The sequence below is a fragment of the Trachinotus anak genome, unplaced genomic scaffold, assembly GCF_046630095.1.
Source record: "Trachinotus anak isolate AG129_WGS33_773 ecotype Australia unplaced genomic scaffold, CSIRO_AGI_Tana_v1 ptg000011l, whole genome shotgun sequence".
NCBI lineage: Eukaryota > Metazoa > Chordata > Actinopteri > Carangiformes > Carangidae > Trachinotus > Trachinotus anak.
This window is the reverse complement of record NW_027273862.1, coordinates 6,752,208-6,777,133: the sequence shown is the minus strand read 5'-3', so window position 1 is coordinate 6,777,133 and position 24,926 is coordinate 6,752,208. Positions and strand designations below refer to the sequence as shown.

Below are 24,926 nucleotides of genomic sequence, written 5' to 3'. Positions count from 1 at the left end.
TATTGACTGAAACAGCTTTAAAACTTGTTTATGATGCCTCTATGTGACATTGGCTGTACAGATTTTAAATACGGGAACATGCCACAGGCACTGCTGCTGTCATCTCTCAGATGATCCTGCAGGTGAGTGGGTGGGTGTCAGAAGCAGAAGTCCCATTTTTGACTGTGTGCTTGCTAATTTACTGCTGCCTGGCTCAATCTCAAAGAGGGTTAGAAATCAAGTCATCCAGTCTGCTCGGCTGTGGGAAATGCTTGGTTGAGAGACAGGCCCATGGATGCCAGAGGAAAAGGGGAAATTAGGACTTTCACTGTGGCACCTGTACTTGGGATAAAACTTGAAAAAGTCAAAATATGCACACCCCCTTTCATCATTTTAGTCTCAAATTTCAATTACAGTAAGTGCAGCTGTATTCATGAGGCACTGAGTCACAGACAGTTAGAGATGTAGATACATTTTGCGAGGGCGTACATAAAAGCACTGTCTGCCCACTCACTGAGCTCCCCTGTGAGCTGAACAGTGGTGTTCAGTGTGAGGAGCTCTCTGGTGTTGGTTGACAGCTCCATGAGTTGGGGCACAAAGCGCCCTTTATGTGTATGAGGGTTCCACCCTGTGACTCAGGGAGCTGTGTGTGTGTGTGTGAGTGTGTGTGTGTGTGTGTGTGCAGAGGTAGTGGAGCCCCCAGGGATCTGCTTTGAGGTGAGCTCTGTTACAACACACAAAAGAACACCATCCCTCTGGAGCACACAGGTCCCTCCACTGCCAGGAAATGAGTGAAAATATGCTCGCTGCAGGATTACCTCATACACTCTCAATCTTTGGTTACTGACACTTTGTCCCCTTCCTGCAACAAAAAAAAAAAACTGCCTCTGGTTTGTCTGAATCTTCATTTATACACACTATTTTCATTCTGTATAAAAGAAAGAGACACAACATTGATACGTCGTCATGATTAGTGGAAGCTCTTAGCTTTGAGGTTTCAAACATCTAATGTCTTTGGTTTTTTAAGGAAGTAAAGCTGAAGTGTTTGCTTATCAAGCTTCAGTAACAGTGGCAAAGAATATATAGAGCACCACCTGAAGAGGATCAAATTTCACCTCCAGAGAGTGTAAGGCAAAGAAATCACAGGGCTGGAAACTAGTCATGAGTCACTTCACAAATCATTACCCCTGTGGTGTCTAGCCACTGGAGATAATTTTGGTTTAGAGCACTAAAGCGATGAGTTACTCACCTGTGAAACTGCCTTCTCACTACAGTGGAGGATACTCGAATTTCATTTTTTCTGCTGCTCAAACCACTAAAAGGAAATTACATCTGAAAAAACTCAACAGCAGTGTGTTTTACCAGAAACAACATCCCGAGACCTCTGGATACATGGACTGTATGGACTGCCAACTGTCTCTGCTGGGACAGTTGGCAATTTTCTTATGAAGTTATCTTTCAGAGCTTTCAACAACACTTTCTGGCATATTTGTGCATATTTTTAGGGCATTGTTATGCCTTTATTACACAGCTGATAGTAGAGATTTGATAGGAAATGGCCCTGAGAAGCTTCTGTAGCCACGAAGGCTGAACTGAAATGAGATGGTCAGGTCTATGGAGGGTTTTCGCTTTGCATCACCAGCTGTGCCCGCCCTTAGGCTCTTGTTGCCTAGCAACCTTGACAACATATACCTTTTTCCGCAAAAACTTGCGGCAAATTTCTCTCTCACAATCAAAAAAGGTTTTTAGCAGTTCTTTTCTCCCTTTTCCACCAAAATAAGCAGGTGTAAGTAGATTTTTTAAAACCCATGTAAACCCATTCAAAAAGACGATTAACACTTCAGCCTAGTTTGTCTTTCTGTTTGGACTGAGGACACACACAACTGTAGGGAACAATGTCATTACATGAAGTTACAAAGAGACACGAAAAAATGAGCTGTTAGCTGTTGTATAGACTGGTAAAACAGATCTGTAGTGTTTTATCCCTGGGTTTTTGCTTCTGACAGTGTTGGAACCTCTGTGTGAGATTGTACTGTTGATTGTGTGTTTTTAAAACTTATTTCGGGGCTGCAGCTCACTCTTTCATCCCTGTGAAAAATGTATCCACTGTGCTTCTGATTTAAGGTGACAGGTCTGTCTACAGTGTTTGTGCTCTGAGAGACGTCACATCTTGGAAAAGGGGCGAAAATTTGCGGGTTTACCCAGGTGTTGTGTTTACATCAGTGCCGATCGGAGCCAGAGCTGATGAATACCCAGTTTACTGCATAGTCATTTGACCAAGGAGTGAATGTTGACTGAGCCCTTTTCCATCGCTGACAAATTTTAGCAGGTCTTAATAGGTTTTTTGACCAGTTGAAAAGGGTCTTTTGTCTGTCACCGTGCACTGATCTCTGGTTGTTAAACCAGGGTTTGAATTTTAATACATTATGGGCTTTAGCTTTAGCTTTAAATAACATAAAACAGTGCATGTTATAGCTTACAGTCCTATAGAACACTCATAGAGTACCCCAGTAACCCTAGTCTTGAGGTCTGGCAGTTAGTAAGCAGTCAACGTCTCCTAATGCCCCCCCAAACAAAGCAGTCTAGAACCAGCCTAGTGCCTAACTCCACACCTAACCCTAACCCTAACCCTCTGGTCTCCAGTCATGTGACATCACGTAAGGCAGTTTATCAGATTTTGCACAGCTCCCCTTTATAGCTTTTTTCACTTACGTAGTTCTAACCCCCATTACCTGTAAACAGCAGTGAAGTTCCCCTTTAACCCCACCCACCCCACCAGGGCACACCCAGAAACAAAACTCTATTTACCTTCATTGTGTCGGGGTGTTGGCAGACGTCTCAGTGACAGTTGTAAAAAGTCTATAAGCCCTGATGTCTTCACCGCTGCTGCTTTGATTTTATTGCAAGCCTCACAACTTTGCAGAAGCACAATGTTAAATCACCAGAGCACCCCTTTGACATAAAATAGTTCTTAAGTACTCCCCCCCCCCCCAAAAAAAGAACCCACAATCATCGCTGCATGGCACCAAATAAGTCATCATAATCAGAAACAGCCTTGATTTGAACAATGTGAGACAGCAGCTGTCACTGTCACTGTGGACATTATGATATATCATATCAGCAGCAGAGCAACACAGGCTAAAATCAGCGTGGGAGGATTTTTTTCTCTCTCTTGCATCGTGATGCTGAATAAGAGCCAGATGTACAGTATATCTGTACTTTGTGGATTCAGGAGAGGCAGTGAAGACAAAAAAATCAATGGGTGCTCAGTATTCAAGAACACACACTGATAACTGACCTAGAGCTGTCCCAGGAGGACAAACAAGCCCAGCTGTCTAGTACTTAGCTAAAAGAAACCTCTGACCATTCTGTGAGGTGAGGGACATCTCAGAAAAATGAGTCAGATTATGAAGCATCCGAATAATCTTTGAAAGTTGATTCTCAGAAAGGCGAAGATTTTCCCTTCAGTAGATGGACACATGAATTTACAGGAACATGGGAACTACAGTGTAAAATCTAAGTTCCTGTATTCTAATGGCCGGGAGGTTCATATGTACCCCACCAACAATGTGTTTAAAAATGGATGCAGCTAACGGGGATCTGTAGAAACTTAGGGGGGGGGGGGGGGGGGGGGGGGGGGCATGGAGCCTGAGCAGCCAGGGGTCAGCTCGAGCACCCTGCAACCTCATGGGAGTGCGACTAGCTTCCTATGCTGCAGTGTGACGAGCTCTGCCCACGTACTTAAGTTAATCTTTATATAACTCCAGCAGTCGTGGGAAAAAATGAAGCTGGGCTTGACTTTGTGGCTATTTTTTTTACAGCCTGCAGGGTTTCTGTGTCACTGCTGTCAATGGCAGCCTCAGACTTCAGACTGGGAGCTTGAGAGGGTCCATCTACTGGGTTTGATATTGGGAAAATGTGGTGTGAGTGTGTTGCATGTCATGTGTTTGCAGGGCTAATGTTTGACCCAAGAGAATAAGCTCCCTGAAGGTTCCTGGGAGGGGAGGATAGTTGAATTCATGCACATTAAAAGCATTCCAGTGAAGTTCAAGCGAGAATTAAAACTGACTGCAGACCTAGAGGCTGCTCTTCTCCTCAGAGGCCGAGTTCCTGAGCTTGTTTACATGCAAAGGATGCTGACCCTCAAACTGCTTCCAGCAGTGTGGCTCATGATGAATGCAAATGTGCGGAGAACATGCTGAGGAGGAAAATCAGAAGATGTTTTTTTCTAAACAACTTGGTGTAGTTAGTCATTTCAGAGGAATCCTAAACGTCTGCTCCAACCCTGCGTCTGACACTGCCATGAACTTGGGACAGCACAAACGAAAAGTGACGGGAGGGGGGTGATGTTGCCATGGCGACCACTGGACTGGGGCAGTTTGGGACCCTGATAAAGCCCGGGGGGCAGCTTTCTAACAGGGCGGAGGGGCAAAAAAAAAAGAAACATGACTGACAGGCCCAACCAATAAAGCATGAAGTGGAATGCGAGGGTATGCAATGCCATTGTTCGACAAACATCTCAGGAACGCACATGCTTTCATGCTGCTATTTGATTCTGCTCTCCAACGAACCAGGGCAGGTCCTAATCACTTATTTCCTCATGCTGACTTGGTGCTTGTTTATTTCAAGCTCATGCACCAGGTTTAAATAGTAGAGCAGAGGCATGAATCAGAAGTTGGTTCTTGTTAAAATCAAAGGTGTAGGTGTGTATCTATGACTCAGCTGACAGTCCTCTGTAGCTGAGTTTCATTCAGAAATGTGTTCTAATTTACAAAAATGTGGCAAGTTCACAGTAAAAACTGTGGAGAAAAATCTTCTTTTTCATTTTTAATTATTGAATAGTTTTACTAATAACTCCTACCATCTTGAAGCTGACAGTGAGGATGGTTTCCATCCTGAGTCAAACTCTCTTTCTTCTGTGTCTTGTTTCCAAGCTGGAGATAAAAAGAACAAGTTAAATTTGAAGTAAAGTATTGTTGCCTGGCAACAGCATTGAAAACCCAGCAGTGTCTGGGGTCTAGATTTTTTTTTACTTTCTGTTTGTTCTTATACACACTCTGAAATTGTACCCAGCAGTGAATATGAGGAGAATAAAAGATGATGAATATATTTTAGGTCGGCCTTATTTAGTGCATCTTGGCATCACATGGTGTACTCTGTTATCTGTTGTTTCTCATACCATTACTATATGTGAGCTTATGTTGATAGGAAAAATTCACAGGCTAAGTTTGGCACACAGCACTGATACATTAAGCAAACGAAGTTGAATGATGTTTCACCATAGTGCCAGTGAGGACTGGTGTGTAGTCCAGATGCTGTTTAGTCCAGATGTTTGTTTTTCTCTCTAAATGGATGATGTGGAGTCTGGGGATTTGTGGGGAGGAACAGTTTAGATGGACTGACCTTTGACCCTTTGTTCCACTGAATAAATGGTAGATTACTGGGTGGCTGATATGCACCTAATAAACAAATCTGGCACTGTGATGCCATCTAGTGTCGTGTTACTTAAACAAGATTACACAAGAGAGCATGAATGTTTCAGCAGCTCGATACACAACAGTTGGACACATTTGTATTTGAGGACACTGAGTTGCTGTGTACAGGTATGTGACTGTTTTTCACATTAGACACAGTGTGATTGTTTACTGGGGAACTGTGTTAAGATATTTATTCCAGAGGCTACATTTCAGTGGAGAGACATATTTCTCTCTGCCTTACATGAAACTCTAATACAAAAAGCTTTTCCCTCTCAGTGGTAAACTACTGTAACAAACATAGAAAGGACAGCACTGTAGACAGTTACAATATTCATGATTAGAGTACAAACATACAGAGTGCTTCAGCTCAATTGTGTGGGAGTGACCAGCTGCCTCTGCGAGTCTCCCGCTCATGCAGCTCATGAGCTGATGAGATGGATAATGATGTGGAGTAAAAGTGGAAGTTGTTGCGGTGACTCGGCTCAGGCAAAGTTCTTCTTGAGGAAGTTGATGAGTCCGTTGGTGGAGGAGTCGTGGGAGTGGACCTCTGCGGTGTCCTTGAGCTCGGGCTCAATCTTCTTTGCTAGTTGTTTGCCCAGTTCGACTCTAATAATGCGGAGGGGAAGGAGCAGCAGGCACAAGCATAAGAGAGAGGATGGGTTCAGTGATGTAAGCTCCGTGACGCACCATCACACTCATTATCCCCTCAGCATCCAGTTTCCTCTTTTATTTCCCCATAAGTATCTTTAAAACATTCCACATTTTCTGACAATATAACATTTATATTCTTCATCACTTTGTTCCAGCTCTTCATTGAAGCTTTGTGATCTTTACACTGAGTAAAATATTCAAACCCATGACTCCATTTTTTTTAATGGTTGCACCTTTCTATGAAATGGAAATATTCTTCTGCTCAACAGAACCAGTAGATGTATAGTAAAAACGGACTCACCCCCACTGGTCAAAACTGTTGATCTCCCACATTACACCCTGGATGAAGATCTTGTGCTCATACATCGCTATGAAAGAGACAGAATAACCGTTACTACAACAAAAATAGGACTACAGAGAGGCTGAAGTGGCTGTTTGTTTTGGATTAAATGGGATTTCTGAGGTAACACAATGGAGCTGCACACCACGCAACCTATTCTCTTATTTCACCGTCCCAGCCCAGATTTTTACTGTGCAACAGTGTGCAGCATCCTGACGTGGGACAATTACTGTCACTGCCATGAACAATAACAATAATTTATTAACTTAATCTCAGTATCAGCGGCTGTGAGTCATGAAGGATATTGTTTGTTCTCACCTATAAGTGCTCCAAGTGTGTATGGGGTCAGTTTTTTGAAGATGATTGAGTTGGTTGGTCTGTTTCCTTGGAATACCTGAGTTAAACAAGAAGAAATATTTCATCATACACATTTCTCTTCATACATGCCATCATCACAAACGCTCTCACTGCAGTTGAGATTGCTGTGTTTATTCGTGGTCACTGGAGGGCACCACCTCCTACGCTTGTTTTCTCCAGCCTTGGCAGTTAGTGTGGCCTGCTGGCTGCACTTCCTCATGCCAAGCAATGAGGAGATCTCCACGCGTAACATGAGATGACAACCTCTTCTCAAGTTCAAGTTTAAGTTTATTGTCATTATTATGAAAGCTGCTGAGCACAGTCTGTTCACTCTATGTAAGTGAACCATTGGATGTCATTTTGCTTTGGTTTGACTTACTTTGTGAGGCAGGATTTTCTCCAGAGCTTCTCCACTCAGGCCGCTGGCCTCCAGCTCCTTCCTGGCCTCCTCGGTGGTCTTACCCTTCATCAGAGCTTCTGTCTGGGCCAGGAAGTTGGCCAGCAGAATCTACAGCCACATCAAACACACACGTTTTACAGATGTCATTCTTGCAAAGCGCTAGACTCTAGGTTAGAGCACTAAGGAATTTAGATCAACCCTCTGGGAGCACATAGTGACTCAGTGTCTTTCACTCCAGCTGACTCTCGTGGTGGAAGAGCCTGCGACCTTTATGGATGACCCCTAAAAGAATGTATTCCTCAGGTTTTCCTGGTAATTAATACACATGTACTGACTGCACACCACTGCAGCTGTAGTTCAGATCACTCACAATTTTGGGCCCAAAAGTCCTTTGAGGTCACAGGATATTTTTTGGAATAATTTAGGAAATGTGAAAAACTATATTTTAAATCTGTACTGTAGAAATAAAGGTTTAGGGTTTTCAGACATAGGGTTTTCACATTTTAGTAGGTATACCTGTTTAAAAGATGATAAGAGAGGAAGATAAAAAAAACATCATTATATCTGCATTTATATACCCCTGACTACACGACTGGTCTGTACCGACGCTGCTGTAGACAGACATCTCTGTGATAACACCAGTGATACCTTGTGGTGCAGGTTGTTTCTGATGGGATGCTGGGTCTGAGCTGGGATCAGGAAGTCAGAAGGCACCATGCGTGTTCCTGAGTTGGACACAGTTAGACTGCATTAATGACACATTTAAGTAACCCGCAGATTCATAAACTGAGGCTAACCACCTAGCAATGCTACTAGTAAAGACAGGATAAGGATACTAGAATATCAGGTTGGTAAAATCAAGACACTCTGATCAACTGAATCACCTATACGATTCTGATTGGGATTATTGGTTCTTGGTGATGATACCTTGGTGGATGAGCTGGTAGAACGCATGCTGTCCATTGGTTCCTGGCTCTCCCCAGACTATTGGCCCAGTGTGGTAGTTTACACGTGCTCCATGATTAGTGATGTACTTTCCATTGGACTCCATGTCACCCTAGTTAACAGACAGATTTATCATATTATCAAACCTGTCATATACATTAAATTCTCTCTGATGGGTGTAGATTATTGATACAGACAGTGTTGCTCATTGCTCTGCCAGTCATAGTTAATTTAACCATGCAAACAAGTCACTCCCTCATTTACCACCGTGAGAGATATTGCCAAATAAACTAGAACAACCTAATTCCAAATTATCTTTTGAATCACATCACAAAATAGTACATTATCTTTTCTTGGAGGCTCTCACGGAGATCTGTGATGCCTCCGGCAGTGTTGGGGCAGACCTGTTGGAAGTAGGCAGTGAAGCGGTGCATGTACTGGTCGTATGGCAGCATGGCGTGGGTCTCAGCATGGAAGAAGTTGATGTACCAGATGCCCAGCAGAGCCAGCAGGACAGGAGCGTTCTTATCCAGAGGAGCGGTACGGAAGTGGTTGTCCTGCAGGGGAAGGAGGGGTGCTAATTTACTTTCATGTATTCTGTATCTTCTCTTTAGCAAGGCTCATATGAATGATATTTGTACATCAGAGTGGTGGGGAACTGAAGCTGAAGTTAACCCACCATCCAGTGAGCTCCTGAAAGAAGCTTCTCAAAGTTGTCGAAGCCTGATGATGAAAGAGATGAGACAGAAAAGTTAACCGATTGAATAAAGTATTGATTATCAGTTGAACTGGAATAACACTTCATTTTCAGTGTGTCTCTCCATTAATATCAGCAAGAGAAATTCTGGTACATTTACTAAGGCCACTGTGGTAGTGTTGGTTGGTCTACCACTTTAGTCCAGACTGAAAAATAATGACTTTGTCGATCCCCTGACTAGCACCATCATTGGTATGATAACTTGCTACCATGCTAATGATGGTGGACGTGGTAAACACTATCTGCTAAACATTAGCATTTTGGCATCGTGAGCATGTCAGTGTCTAGCACCTCTGTGCCGACCTCAAGTACAACCTCACAAAGCCACTGATATGGCTGCTGACTCTTTGTCGTGTTATGTTATTATAACGTCTTTGACATCACCAGTGTGTTGCATGCATCGTTGTCTTTTTTTATTCTGCGACTGAGAGGCACCAAAGTCAGTGTTTTGCATTGTTGTAAGAACATACAAAAATATGTGTTTTCTCTGTACATACCAATGTGCAGAGCAATAGCCATTCCAATTGCAGACCACAAGGAGAAACGACCACCAACCCACTAAAAGAGAAAATATACAAAATACTGGGAATATATCCATGTCTCATTCAAAAATGTGAGTTTTTAATGAAGGAGAAACAATATTTGTGCACAACTAAATGTAGTGGGAACATTAATGTACTTTACTGTAAGCTGCAAATTTTTTGTGTTACTAATTGAAAAAAATAATCTTTCATGCAGTTCACTTTATTTAGTTTTTTATCAAATGTTCAAAGTCCTGTCGTTGGTCAAGGTTTTTTCTCTCTTTTGGGGACAGTTAATACTGTACACTCTGTACATCTAATGAGTGTAAAACACTGGCAGACATTTTCTCTGTGACATAAAGGCCATATCGTAGCTGTTACACTTTAAATACCAACAATGTAACTAAACGCAGCTCCCTGACCTTTGATGCAACCCAGCCTTTACAGTAACCTCTGCAAGAGAGAAGGTCGGTACCAATAATAACTAAGGCTGAAGAGACAGGCTTCTGATTTCCCAGCAGCTGCTGGCCAGAGTGTCCGTCCCACCTACTTCACAGGTCAAAAGTCTAGTTTATTTATAGCTGCTGCCTACAGCCCCATCACAGTCTAGGGAGGATGACAAGACCTGCTGCACACAGCAAGCTTTAAGGCTTAAAGAGCACTCACATCCCAGAACTCAAACATGTTCTCTGTGTCGATGCCGAAATCCTTCACTTTAGGCTGAGGGAGACACAGAGAAAAGTGGGACAGTTAGGATCAGATGTCTGGACAGAGAGGGAAGGTTTAGCCTCTGATTGTGTGTTGTGACTTACTCCATTTGTGGACAGGGCCACAAAATGCTTGGCAACAGCAGCTTTCTGTTGAAACATACAGAGAACACATTTAGAGAACACGAGAAATATAAATGAAGTCGACTATCTACTTTGCTCCTTCCTGAGGCCACTGCATACTCACATCTTTGGCATGTTCAAGGAACCATGCTTTGGCCGACTCAGCGTTGGTAATGGTCTCTTGGGTGGTGAATGTCTGTAAAAAGACATTCAGGTAGACAATAATATCATGTTATATCAAATATAACTGAAATTATGAAGGAGATTTGTGTGTAAAACAGGAATTACAGCGTTTTCCTCCAAAATGACATATTTAGTTGCTTGAAAATATTTACTAATAAATAAATCTGAGATCACAATATTAAGATCATAACAATGTAATAATAATAATAATAATGAGAATAAAGGGAAATTTAATTTAACAGGTCAGTCCATGACAGATTTCATAAGAACTGACTACACAAACATAAGTGTGAATTGAAATGGACTTTCCTTTCAGATGTGAGATGTTGCTGGTGTAGTTTCAAGATATTTGCTTTGTGTAAACCAGCTACCTTGGATGCGATGATGAAGAGGGTCGTCTCAGCATTCAGGTGTGCCAGGGTTTTGGCGATGTGTGTTCCATCAATATTGGACACAAACCACACACGCGGCCCACCCTTTGAGTAAGGCTTCAGGGCCTCAGTCACCATCAGGGGACCCTGCAATTCAGGTTCAAGTTCTGGTGAGACTGTGACACTAACCCTAAAGTGTGGAGCAGTAAATGTCGTTTAATAGTCATGTGATGGCTTGTTGGAATATTCACCAGACATGAAAAAATACATCTTTCTATGAAATGCACTCACAAGGTCAGATCCTCCAATGCCGACATTAACGACATCAGTGATGGCTTTTCCTGTGTAGCCCTTCCACTCACCGCTGCGAACTCTCTGCAACAGATTAACGTAATCATCATCACTGTTATTAAAACTGTTCACATGACTTTATCTACAAATTTCATCAAACTGTCATGACCACGATTGCTGCATTTGACTCACATGACAGAAGCCCTTCATCTTCTCCAGAACCTTGTTGACGTCTGGCATCACATCTTTGCCATCGACCATGATGGGAGTGTTGGAGCGGTTCCTCAGAGCCACATGGAGCACAGCGCGGCCCTTCATGTACACACAACAAAACACACAGACAGTTATACTCATGACTGTGGCGTCGATGTTTCATGCTAGTTGGCAGCTTATCCTGTCTGTGGTCAAGGAGTTAAATATTATTCAGCTGTTGCTTTCACTGCATTTAATGTTCATCTTTAATCAAAGCAAAAACAAGCTCATGTGTAGTTTTTATATCATGTGGTGGTACATGCAGTGTTTTTTTGTTTTTTTATCCCACCAGGATATGTAGAAAGGTAAACGCTGCCATAAGTCAAGTTACAACAGACACGTGGCCAACAATGAGCACCTCAGTGAAGTTGATCTTGTCCCCTTTGAACATCTTCTCTCTGGCAGCTTCGATACCTCTTGACTTGGCCTTAAAAAGAGAACACACGCTAGTTCTTCACAGCATCAGATCAATTGCCATATTGTATGCATGTATGTTATTCATACATATGTCAAAAAAAAATGCAATTGTCATTAAAAATTAATAGATTTTATGCACATAAAAACAAATTAGACTTGAGATGTAGCCAGATGAGTCAGACGAACGGGACTCTCTGGCATTAAGATATTATTGAGGTGAACATGAATTTACCAGATCAACCAACATCTTCATGACTTCCTCTGTGATGAGATTCTTGGAGTAATCCATGAGAATATCTCCGTCCTCAGTTTTCAGTGTGAGGCTGTCCAAACACAAAAAAACAACAGTGATGGGAGCAGAAGATTTCCTGATTAAATATAAATACGACCATCAAATACAAAGTGTGATTCTGTGATCAAGAGGTGGTTTGACATCTAATTTTGACCAATATGGAGACGTATTGTTTGACTGCATCAGAACTTTCTCATGTGAACTTGTCTACCATCAGACTAATTCTAATAACACATTTACATACATAGATAATATCTACATCCTGTTCAGTGGTGCTGTACATACTGCACTTTTACAGAATTGAAATATTTTAAGGGGATGCATACCTGAGCTTGGCGAATCTCTCCTTGTCAGCCTCAAACATGTGCCTCATGTTGAGGTTCAGGGCATGGGCTGTGTACCAGTCCTGCAGCTTTTGGAAGTTGGGGTCCTGTGTGAGTCCCATGGTGTCCAGAGGGCGCTTGCTGTGCTCCGCTGTGCTCAACTAGCCTGGCTGAGTGGGACTGAACAGGTCAGAGCAAGAGCTTTTTGAAGGGCATCCAGTCCAGACCCGCAGTTGCCCCTCCTACAAGAGACGCACTATACTCAGGGCTTGTCACACCTCCATACTGTCCTGCAGGGTTACAGTTCATGTAACACCTGCAGGAGTGCAGCAACACACACTGGTCAATATGCTGCTCGAACCATCGGACAGCATTGACAGAGTCCACTGGATTACAACTCATTTGCATGCATTGTGAATTCCCTCTGAAATAAACTGGCCGCACATTTACATTTCAAATAATAGGGCAATGAACTCAGTCCTCACTTAACAAGGTAAGACAATGTACTGTAGTCATCCATTCAAATAATCTCTTTGTGGTATCAGTTTTTGGTCAAATAACTTATTTAAGAGTGTAGATTTACTTTCCTAACTATGAATGAAAAACTTTAAATTGTGTAAGCTAAAAGCTGAGGTTTTCACACCCTCTAATGTTTGATAGATAATATCACATCAAGTCATCTGAACAGTGTAGCCTGAATGCAAGAAAAAAAAAAAAAAAGGTGTTTGGCAGATCCATTAGGACATAAATTTAAAGTAAGTCATTTATTTACATCTCTATAATTTCGGGGACAAAGATTGATATTACCCTCTCATTTTCTATGTTTAAAGTCAAGATATTTATTTATTTACATGTGCATTTGTTTTTTAATGTGTTTGTATGGACCAAAGCCTTTGTATTATGTATTGTCCTACTTGCGTATTGCGTACTTTAATGGGATGCATACCCGAGCTTGTTTGCTCGCTCCTTGTCAGCCTCAGTATAAAATATTCAATATAAAAAGGACAAAGGCAGTGACGCTCACATCCATCTGTTTGTGCATCCCAACGCCCCCAAGTGACTGTTTTTTGGAAGTGTGCAGTGCAGGATGTAATATTCTTTATCACACAGCAGAGGGCGAGAAAACCTTAGTCTGTAGCATGGACATGTTCACTCTCTTTGTAGGCGGATTGAGAAATGTGAAGATTTGAGTAGAGATGGAAGCCACACGGAGATTATCATCAAAAATGATATAATTGCGACAAATGGAGGCAGCTGATATATTTGCAGTGCGTGTGATGGTAAATCTAACTTATATTTCCACATCACCTGCAGGACCAGCAAACCCAAGTAGCTAGTGTCTGATGACTTGATGCATATTGCAAGTACATAATATGAAAAGTCGTAAACTTCCAATCACTCATAGGAATATTTGGTTACCTGTTTTTTTCTTTCACAGTGTTTGTTATTGTTGTTAGTTTATGATAGACTACCTGAATAGGCCTATACCTTCATGACACCAAACACTTGTGAATAAATAAATTCATACAAAGTTATTTATCTTTCATTTGCTTTCGTGTTAATCACCAAGAGAATGGCTCAGATTAGAAAACAAGTATTTTTGATGGGGACTAAAAGATGTACAGCAAAATGACCACACGTATGTGTTGTAACAGGTTTGTTTTAGCATTCTAATTTCCAATAGAGACATTTTTTCTGCTGTAAAGTACACTCATAATTTAATCAAAAATTATTCTCGATATATTAATAATTCCGCTTACACTTGAAAAAGAGATTTTCCATATTAAACCTAAAACAATTAGGTCATGATAGTGAAACGTCACTGGTTGTCATTTATTGTACGTGGACCTATACAACAGGTAATTATTGATATAAAACAAAATTGATATATGGAGTCATGTTATTTAAGACCAGCTTTAAAACCTAAATGAGCATAATGATTTTAGTTTTTAGTAAAAAACCGCTCTTTATAGATGTAAGATATGCCTCTGTGTGGGTTTTATTGTGAAAATTGCACCGGAAGTGTTCGTCTTAACTGCGGCGCTCTTGACGGTCGTCACACAGACAGGGGATTCGCTGTCAAGAGGGTGGATGCCTAAAGCTGGTGAGCGATGCGATGATTACCTTAACGTATACTAAAGATTTTGTTGCGTTTTACTGAAGCTGTTCGGTTTCCTCTTGGTTACGGTGGCGCTGACTGTTCTTGGCCCGTGTTGGAGAACCACTGGGCCGCTAACATTAGCTGGTGCTTTCTGCCAGCGCTTACAATCGTGTCGCAGAGAGCTAGCTGGGCAGCTAACGTTAGCTCTCTCAGCTATGTAGCTAGCCTGCCTAGGACCGATGAAACAGGTATGCGTCCATTATCGGACGTGCCTCACTCTGACGTGGTTATTACAATTTTCCCCTCATAACTGAAACCTTAGACCCCTATAGACACTTGGTCAAATGTCTTCAGAGAGGGCTGCAAATGCGTGTTACATTTTTGTGCAACTATACGCTAATATTTCGGTATACAGACCCAATTTGATGTCTGGCGATGAAGCGTATCCATCTCGGCTAGCGGAGAGAGTGCAGTTGGCGGTATCGGTGATTTCTGTTTTCGCTGTCACCGGCTCGTATCAGCGGGCGACGCTTCAGATTTGACCCGTGTCTTGACAGCGGACAGCCGCGGCATCGTCAGACGGAGGGGCAGGCTAATGGGTTTTAGCGTCAGCCGCGACCGGGCTTGCCTGCATGTCCGATAACGGACCCGGGCGGTCTGGGGTTGAAGTCCTGCCCGGCGGTCGCTAACCGCCGCCGCTCAAGAAGCGGAGCGCAGGTTCGCGTTAGACAAACGGGCGACAAAGACGGGACTCGCTGCTCATGTGGCAGTGCAACTCACGGCTGTGGGCAGGCTGACAGCGTTGGGAGGCTACCGGGAAAGTGCACTAGCTTTGCTAGCTAACAACCGAGTGTGTGGCTGTGTGTGGCCGGTGGGCGAGTGTCAGCGGACCGGGGTACCGGGATCTGCCGCCGGTGTGAGCCGTGGCGTTGTCGTGTCGCTCGCTTTTCTGGCGTTTGACGTATCGTTGCACTGACGCCGCGGGAGCCTTTCCGGCGACACTGCATTCAGGGCATCGAAAAGGCCGTATTAATAGCTGCGACATAATGTTCCCATGACTTGGGCCATGTCATCCCAGAGAGTGTCGATGAAACCGGCGAACTGCGCTTGCGGGGATTCTGTTACACCTTCCTGCTAAATAGTGATCGGATTTTAATATAATCCCCCTGGCAAATACACAACTAACCCACTGCTGAATTTTCTGCCTCATTGAAGTTGCAATATTAAGTAGCTAACAACGTTTCGATGTTGCATCTCTAGCCGAGAGAGCAGCTGTGCTGTCTTTGGTAACGTCTAGAGACGCACATAAACTGCCACAGAGGTGTTGTGACAGTGCCATCCTATGCATGCTACCCAGAAAAACAGTACAGGTATGAAGGCTGAATGCTTGGCTCCTGCACCAGAATCTAGGAACTGTTTTCTGTCATCAATATCTATTGATTGGTTGTGAAGAACCGCACACTGTAACATACACATCTCGCAGCGATGTTGGCAACGTGGCTTTATATAGTTTCTACAGTACAGACAGATATCTGGAATTGCATTAATAAATAACGTTGCCCTACTTCTCTGGAGGGGTGTAGGCATCTACAGCCCAGCCAGGGATCTGTCTTTTGACATCTTATGGAATGTGTTTCCTGTTTTGGTCTCAGAAATTACAGCAGAAGCGACCATTTATTTCCTCCATAGGATTTGATCATATAGAACAAGGAGATTGCTCACTATCACGGTCAGTGATTGAGGCCGTCTGCACAGTAGTTTAATTATCCAGGGCTGCAATGTTTGTCACAAACAGCTGATCTGCTTGCAGGTGGAATCTGAAAGTCAGCTTCCATCATCCACATTTCACCGTCAAAAATGCTTTTTATAAACAGAATAGGAAAATCAGATGTTGCTAGTGGCCTTGTTGACCTTAATTCTTCATTTAATCAACTATAGTGGAAGAGATACATTTTTTTTCATTGCCTTATGAAGCAAAGTGTTGTTAAGAATGTTGAGAAATATGACAGTAAAAAGTTAAGACGTTTTAAACTTGCATGATATAGATGGACGTTTGTGTAGTTTTCAGTTTTAGAACAGTTTGTATGTTGGCAATGTTGAATGGGGCCCAGTCCAGTTTTGTCTGATGTTCAAATCTGACTCAAGTGGGTTTTTTGCAGACATAGAAATAGGCATTCCCGTTAAGGTCATTGCCTTCCTGTTGGTGAATTGTATAGCTTTCATTGAAACAGCCCTAAACCTGTGTGTTGACATCTGCCACAGCTGTGTCACTATGGAAGTACGTGCAGTGCTCGGCAAAATTCCTGCCTCTGTCTCATTCTCTACACCAGCTTATTCACCTCTGTGCCTGAATGGTCATCACAGTTGGTGGACTAGTTCTTAGGCTCCAGTTGTTTTTCTTTCTTTCTTTTTGCCGTCAGTATTTGTCAACACGTGATAGGAGCAGGAGCCACACTTTTCCTTAGTCTAACATTGAATCCGGATGCATGTGTGAGGAAGTTGACCTACAGTCACAAGATTACTGTTTGCTCTCGCCTCGGGTGGATTACAGGCCTGTGTGGTACTGGCACTGTCTCCACAGACTTGGATGATATTTCCCTCAACAAAGGAGCTTTCTAGTGTTTATCTTGCTGCACAGTCTTAGATTATTCAGATGAGTGTTACACAGTCGTCACTCCTGGGGGAAGGGATGAGCTAACCCAGGCCATGGTATTATTAGAACCGGGGAATTCTAACATTTTGTGTATTGATTTTTACTTTATACTCTCAAACTGGGCCAGGCAGAGAAATTGGGTTTTTGCATTTTGTTCTTTTTAAAATGTGTTTGTGACGATGAGCCACGTTATCTCCGAAGTTTGAGATTCTGACAAAGCTCTCTTCCTCCAGATGATATCATAGGAACAACAGGTGTTACAGGAAGGAATCTAAATGTTACAGTAAGTCTGTAGCGCACACCACCCTATGGGGATAGTCTTAGTTAGCTTTGGCTTGGTTATAATTACATCAGTGTATCAGGGATGCTTTGGTGCCACACACAATTTTACAGCAAGGCTCATACATACAGCTTGGTAATAACTCAATAAAGTACCTTCAATCAAATGGTGTGTGTGTGTGTTTTAAACTCATTTTTCTCATTGGCATAAAAAAGAAGTCAGTGTGTAAGTTATAATATCAGAAATACTTGATACTTTAATGAAACAAACCTAGAGACTCTAAGGTCTATGGAATGGAGCTACACTGTTTTTCAAAGTACTTTACTGTATACTGATGGTTACATCCCACAAACAGTATAGGCTGTTACAATCCAGTAAATGTTTAAAAAAGCTATTGATGAAAAGGGGAGGAGAACTGGATGAAACATATTGAATAAAGTCAGCTATATATATATATATATATATATATATATATATATATATATATATATATATATATATATATTACACCCAGATACTGTCCATTAAAAATAAGAATAATATTGCTCTGTGATAGTTAGGCTTCACTGTCCATCTCTGGCCTATGAGTTACAGGCAGAGGATGATTTTAGATAATGAACGTGTTTGGTGGCCCATGCCTCAGAGAGATGCAGCTTTGTGTGTTTTGAGTTTGTATTGTGTGACAGGATTTTCATTTGGATGCACAAAACTAACAGCACTATTTGCACTGGTGTGTGGCGAGAGGTGGGGGTCTGTGTTTTCTCCAACAGGAGATGTTTCAGCTCCACATCTAGTCTGCTGCTCTTTCGCCTGCTGCTTGGTTAGCAGAGCTTATTACCTGAATTAAATGTTGGCTGTTTTCTCGACGGAACTGAATAAGATGCCAGTCCTCATCCAGAGGGAAGCAGCTAGCGGGTTTACAGCGAAGGGGGAGAGGACTTGTGGCATGGGAAATCTCACCCTTGTCTCCTGGGAAACCAGTTTAGTCTTCATTTGTGGTCAGCTATTTGCCCCTCAGTCAAATGTTCCCAGTGAGATGCATGACCGCTTGTGCACTAGAGATGATCAAATAAAACACGAATCAAGTGGAAGATGAAACTCTCGTGTAACGTGAAACTTATCTTTATTAATCCCTGCAGGAAATATTTTTCTTGTGCTTTTCCATGAGCAGGTCAGAAGTCAGGTTCAGCTATCAAATAGCAAGTAGTGGAGCTAATAGAGATTTTATCTGTTGTTCAAGGGCACTTCACTACTTGCTGGGGTCTATTCTTCCACCGCCCTGCTATATCCAGCTGGTCAGTGTATTGTACACTTAGCCTCTTAAAGACACCACTGCTAAAGGAGACTTTTCTTTCTTTTCCGTGCAAAAGGCTGCTGGTTTCTGTGACTCATACTTTCCAGAGGTTATTACACTTTTTGATGTAGATCGTACAGAAATAGTTCTGCTGTTAGTGTGACCAAGCCTGAATTTCTGACTTTTATGGCACATCCATATCCTGCCTCATTGTGCCTAAAGTGGAAGAATAGATCTTACTTTTGTCCTGGCTAAAAATACAGCACCCTGGTGGCTGGCATGCAGCACAACCTGCAACCTCAGTATATAGCCGGCTCAATATAGGCTGACTGAAGCATTTTCATCTCCACAGGTTGCCACCAGCCTTTCATGAATGGAACTGACGTCAGAGCCTTTCATCACTGCTCTCACTTGTTGAAACACACTGGTTGGGCACACTGAACACACGCACTGTTGTTCACTGCTATTCTGGAGAGGGTATCGGAGCTAATTCTATTTGCTTACAGTTGAATGCTGAAAGACATGCACGTGTTGTGCAAAGGCTCTGATTAGATCAAATCAGATGGGACTTTTTTTTTTTTTTTTTTTATTAATTTCTGTGTCTGTTCAGGAATTCAGTGTCATCTTGATTCTTATGATGTCTTGTATTAATCAGTAAATTCACAGTTAGGGTGCTGGAATGTATTGCTTGATTAAGGCAAAGGCACATGTTGAAATGGGTGTTTGCATATGCGAGACAGACCTGTGGGGCCCTCAAGTATGTCCTTTGTTGGAGTGGCCTGTCTGCTATTTTTATTGGAGCTATAAGCTACTTACACTGTCCGTTGTGACAGTACAGGTTAGCCTAATATGATCCAGCCTGTTCACTAACTGTATCAGCCTCTTGACTGATAGGAGTATTAGGTTTTGTCCTAACTTACTTAACAGTGATTTGCTTCAGCGGCAGAAAAAGTTTCACTACTGCTTTAGAAAGTGCAGAATCTACCAAAAAAAAATACAATCTTGCAAAATTGGCTACGATTTCACAGAAAAGTGTATATGAACAGCTTTTTATGATAAATGAGTATCAAAGTAAATGCATTTTTATTTTTAAACCCCCAGAACAAAAATAAAAACCAATAAAATAAAAAAACAAACATTACCCTCAAAGCTCCAAAAGCTGCAGCTGCCTACAAAATAATTCCCGGAGAAACACTGTATCAATGTCAGAAAATCTATTCTTGAAGTTAATATTAAATCACAGCCACTGTCTTTATTTTTTTCTCCCTCTCACAAAGTAATGCAGCTGCATGTGTGAGAGGTTTTTTTCTGTGTGGTGGTATGAGGAGACCAGGGCCTGCCACAATACTCTCCTTGTGTTCTGTGGGCAAGAGGAGCCTGGCTCAGCTCCTGTCACACAGTTGCTCACGGCACTTGTCCTGTCATTTGGACTGACCCCCTCGACCTGTCTGCTGATTGTCGGACTTCACTGTGGCCTATCTGCTCTGTGGAATGTCTTCAGTGAAGCTTCTCCTACCAAATTCACAGTCACAATCTTGCTCTCCAAAACTCAATTAGAAAAATACATATCACATATGTGCTTTGCACAATGACATGATATTTTGAGGAGATGTTTTGCAGCGTGTGGCTGGTTTTCCTGACCTGCTTTTTTGCGCTCGTTTGAACCAACATTAAGAGGGTTCTGGGGAAATGCATTCCTTTGCTTCATTGGCAACAGATGTAGGGGAGAACATTTTTTTTCTTTGAGCTGAACCTTTTGGAGTGTCTAAAAACAGTGCGGTGTGGACTGTAGGGCAGCTGTTTTGCCCATGGAGGCTGAAATAGACTTCATGAGAGAGCTAATGTCAGGCCTGTGGCTGAAGCGTCAGAGGGCCTGTGTTTGCTTCACAGTGGCAGATGGATAAGGAGCTGTCAGCATGGGTAACAGCTGTCCCATCCACAGCTATTAAGCTACCTAGCTGTGATGTGACAGCCACGCAAATATGGCGGCTGATCCAAAAGTAACTGCCTTTGGAACTAATACTGGCAGTATCCTTAAGGTTACAGATATGGGCTTGTGACCGGAGGGTTTGCCGGTTGGCTGGGGATAATGAATAAAATAAAAGGCAACTACTTCTCAACAACTGGTGTGGATGTGCCTTAGAGCTGTGGTACTGGTATGCTTGAGTGGAGATGCTCAGTGGCCAGTTAAGGGTGCAGATGTACTGGGCCCGGTTCCAGGTGTGAATATGTATCACAGTATGAATGCAAAGCAGTTGGTTGAGGAGAAGGTGTATGTACATTTACTTAAGGGAAAAAAAGGGGATTCAGAATTAATTTTTGGGATATTTATATTTAATCTTGATGTTATTGGAAAAACAAAATAATATGACATTGCCATTTCTGGTCGATATCTCACCTGCTTGTTACTAGAAGGCTACTACTGTAAAAAACAAAAACAAACAAAAAAAACCTTCCTAGTTGTCTGTCGAGAGCTGCAGCTGTTGATCCTGAGGTTTGCACAGACAGATAAATCATACTTGGTATTGTGAGTTACTGCACACACATACCCAGTGGCACACCTGGCTTGACATTTTTGTTACTGGCGACAGGGAGCTTGCTCCAGGAAACCTAAACCCCCTTCCTGTTGAAGCGGAGTAGCTGACATGTACGGTGAGTGGGGAAGTAGAGCTAACATTAGCCCTGAGCTGCCCCTGCTGGAGGAAGGACATTAAAGTGGGCTGGCACATCTCCAGTGCATCCGGAGGGACTCTCCTATCACATGTGTTTGTTTGGGTGCAATCTCTAATACAGTGTGCCCTGCAACAGGGGGCTGGCAGCCGGTAGAGCTACCCCGAGAAGCCGACAGGCCTCATTAATATTGATACCATGTCTGCTTCTCTTGGGATAACCTCTGCTTATGGAGTTTTATGGCCAGGAAGGAAATGTAAACCACTAACACTCTAATAATGTTACATAGAAAAATATATCTGCCTGAAACAACCATGTAACAAGGGAAGTAGCCCACAGATTTCTCTAAAAAAGTCTGGCTTTGTTGTTCAGGCTGAATGGACTGTGACTCACTGAATTTAATCAGTTCCTACTTTTGTTATGCACTGTAAAGAGAGTGGAACCATAAACTACACCAAACCAATGCAAGGTTTTCACCCTTAGAAAAATCAAAAGCCACAGAGCTAGTTAAAGCCACATGCCATGTCTCAGTACATGCTCATACTACATACTTACACCAAACTGTTTACAAGGTTTCATAGTTGGATGTTTTTACAGTTAATTAACTGTAACTGTTAATTAATTAAATTTGGCTTGTTTTCACTATCAGTGCTTCAGTGGTTGTTAAACTGTGACTGTGGAACACAACCAAAAGCAAAATGTTTTTCATAGTTTCAACATTTAACTTTTGGTTTTCCAGACCACCTTCCTAAAGCTGTCTCACCACTGTCCACACAGTTAGTTTTAATTCTCTCCAGCTGTGAGCAGATCTTCTGTTACATTAGTGTTTCAAAGAAATCTTAGAATATACAATTAAATAAATTATTATTTAAATAGTGATTAAAAACAAACAAACAAAAAAAAACTTGATACAAACATCTTGTGATAGGATCACACCAGCGGTGATGTCCCAACCCATGAGTGCACTGTGGTCATTACTACATTATGACTACATTATTACATGGGTAAGTTTTCATGACTGCATCTTATATATTGTGACAAAATCTGTCCACAGACAGCGAGACCGAGACACACAGACACACACACCTGCCAAAGTCCTCAGAACCGCCTCTGTGGTAGTTCCTGCTGTAGTAGGTGTCTCCAGGACCACATTTTGTGCCATGATGACAAACACACAGAGTCACAAGGTGGAAACAGTACCAGCCATGTTGTTGTGGCTGGTAATAATACGGACATCCCAAAGTGATTTTCTGCCACCACAACAAACAAACTGATTATTATATGAAAAGTGTAAATTGAATCAAAGTTGGCTGCTGTAGTTCCCAGCTGTGGTCTCACTGACCTGTTTAGCCTTCTCTAAACACTTTGGTGAACACACTGTACTTCTGTACTCCTCCCTGTTATTTAGCCCAATAGTGTGAAAGTGTGAGAACTACAGTGGATAACCCCAGGCTAGCTAAGCTCAGGTTTCCTGTTTACCTCACAGAAGCTTTTAACTGTGTCATCTTGCAGGCATTGTGGGCCACCTGGCAGGTTCTCGCCATGGCTATAATCTCTGGGATTTAGAGAGCTGTACTGTTGGACTAGTTAGCAGTAGCTCTCAAACAAACTCAGTAACAAGTAGACAGTTTGCAGGTTCTGTTCACCTGACAAAAGCTTAACTAAATACTTAAACTTGATCCCTTAAGGAGCTGGCAATGTACTGTATTTGTAATGTCTGATTGTGGTCAAAAGGCTGAGAAGTGACGGTGCAGACTGGGCACATGTAGATAAGTGCGTGATATTCTGTTGAGGAAGGAGTACAGCTATGAGTTTGGTAGCAGATTTAGTCCGTGGGTACTTCCTTTCATAGGAAAACAGAAGGGGATGAATCAGAGCTGCCTGGTGTGACTGAATGAAACTAACTGGTAGTGAAATTTTATACTTTGTCAAAGAAACTGTGGCTCTGTTTGACCATGGCTGTTACCTGGTCACTTATCAAAGATCTGTGTCGATACTAATCCAATGTATCAGTGCATCTGTAGTAGATACAATAGATACAGAATCCTCTCATAGCCAAGGAAAGCTTGAGATGGAAGAAATTAACAAATGAAACTGCAAGAACATTTGTTTTAGAACCCATGAGTAAAATAAATTCCCAGTAGCCCGAGTGCAAGTGTGTATGCATGTCTCTGTACCCCTCAGGGCAACTTCTTTCAATAATAACTTAAATATTAACAACTCCCCTGTAATATAAGGGTTAAAATTGGGAGGCATGTCTCTGTTGTCCCTTGATGAGGAGGTCACTATTTTCCCTCGGCTCTCTCTCTCCACTCAATGACCCAGGACAGATGAGGATGGGCTGATTTTTTTTTTTTTTTTTTTTTTGCTGGGCGTACCCCTCTGTTTGTGAAAGGAAGTAGGGTTTGAAGGTCAGGAGAATGTTGCCGGCTGTGTGTAATGGAAGCTACGCATGTGAGGCTGCGACACAGCTGCTTAGTGTATGGTGACAGCAGACTGGATGCTGTTATCTAGTTGGTTACAGTGTTTTTTCTCCCACAAGTTGCTTTTCCTGACTCATCCCACAACACAGAAGCTTTCAGCATGGCGTTACTAGATAACATAGTCTGAATGTTCCACAGAGTGATAGCCCTGCTGTGTAGGGAGCTGTGTATCTAACAGATTAGTCTGTCATGTTGATGTTTGGTGTCCCATTGAAGGCAATATCATCACCAGCGTGTGTCTGTATCAACCTCGGTGCCTGCTACCCCTCTATATAGCAAAACCAACAGGTTCAGTGATGGACTGTTTTCTTTGAAAGTCACACTTACTCACCCACAGCATAACACAACATCAGAATATTACATTCGCTTTTCCTCCCAAAATGTTTTGACCTCTGATAAATTAGTTACTATGAACCCTTTTTTCACATGTTAGATTGTAAGATTCTCAAAATAAAAAGAAGACGAGCAAATTTCAGACAGTTTTTATTTCACGTTCCTCTCAGCTTTGTAGTGACGGATGTTTTTTGTGGTATGTTGCTTTTTAGCCAGTTGCATGTCGTGTTCAGTATTGTGTTTTTTTTTCGTTGTCATAAATGTCACCACCTGTGTTTTACGCGTGTCCCTCTGAAATCTGCAGGGAGTCACAGGCTGACCTTTGGCAGTCTTTCAGTTCGATTACTGTTCATTTTATTAAGAGGCGTGAGGCCAAATTCCCTGTGATGATGACAATGTAAAATATTATATTCATAATCATATGAAAAGGCCAAAGGGAGAAGGACAAATCACATAATGCTTGGGTACTGAATGAGAGTATTGTGACTCCTACTATGTGTAGCTCAACAGACTCTGCAGTGTCCTCCAACAATGGCTTCTTGCAGGAATTTCTCTCTGCAGCTGTGTTCTGCTAAACCACACACTGCCAGAGATTCTTTTCAGAGACACTCTCTGTGAGGTATGGTGTTAGTAATCGTCTAGAAATGCACAACTTTAAACCGCAGCTCTTTACCAAACTGTAAAGTAATATTACCACGAGTTCAGAGAAATGTGGCTGAAATCATC

General features: G+C 42.2%; 2 protein-coding genes across 3 annotated transcripts in view; one reads left to right on the top strand and one right to left on the bottom strand.

Annotated features, from left to right (window-relative positions):
• Positions 1-5,630: 5,630 nt before the first annotated feature.
• gpib (glucose-6-phosphate isomerase b) lies at positions 5,631-12,563 on the bottom strand. The gene is made up of 18 exons (XM_071489368.1): positions 12,390-12,563; positions 12,004-12,094; positions 11,713-11,781; positions 11,295-11,414; positions 11,103-11,186; positions 10,812-10,958; positions 10,382-10,453; positions 10,240-10,284; positions 10,094-10,147; positions 9,404-9,464; positions 8,829-8,872; positions 8,554-8,706; positions 8,132-8,261; positions 7,853-7,929; positions 7,184-7,312; positions 6,766-6,841; positions 6,409-6,475; positions 5,631-6,062 (listed from the first exon to the last, which is right to left on the bottom strand). The coding sequence occupies exons 1-18, from the start codon at positions 12,506-12,508 to the stop codon at positions 5,939-5,941; spliced, it is 1,662 nt and encodes a 553-aa protein (XP_071345469.1). The 5' UTR covers positions 12,509-12,563; the 3' UTR covers positions 5,631-5,938.
• Positions 12,564-14,434: 1,871 nt separating this feature from the next.
• Positions 14,435-24,926, top strand: part of garre1 (granule associated Rac and RHOG effector 1) — a 33,235-nt gene continuing 22,743 nt past the window's right edge. For both annotated transcript variants that reach the window (XM_071488466.1, XM_071488467.1), the window contains exon 1: positions 14,435-14,490. The gene's annotated coding sequence lies outside the window, so the exon portion shown is untranslated. The remainder of the gene's footprint in view (positions 14,491-24,926) is intronic.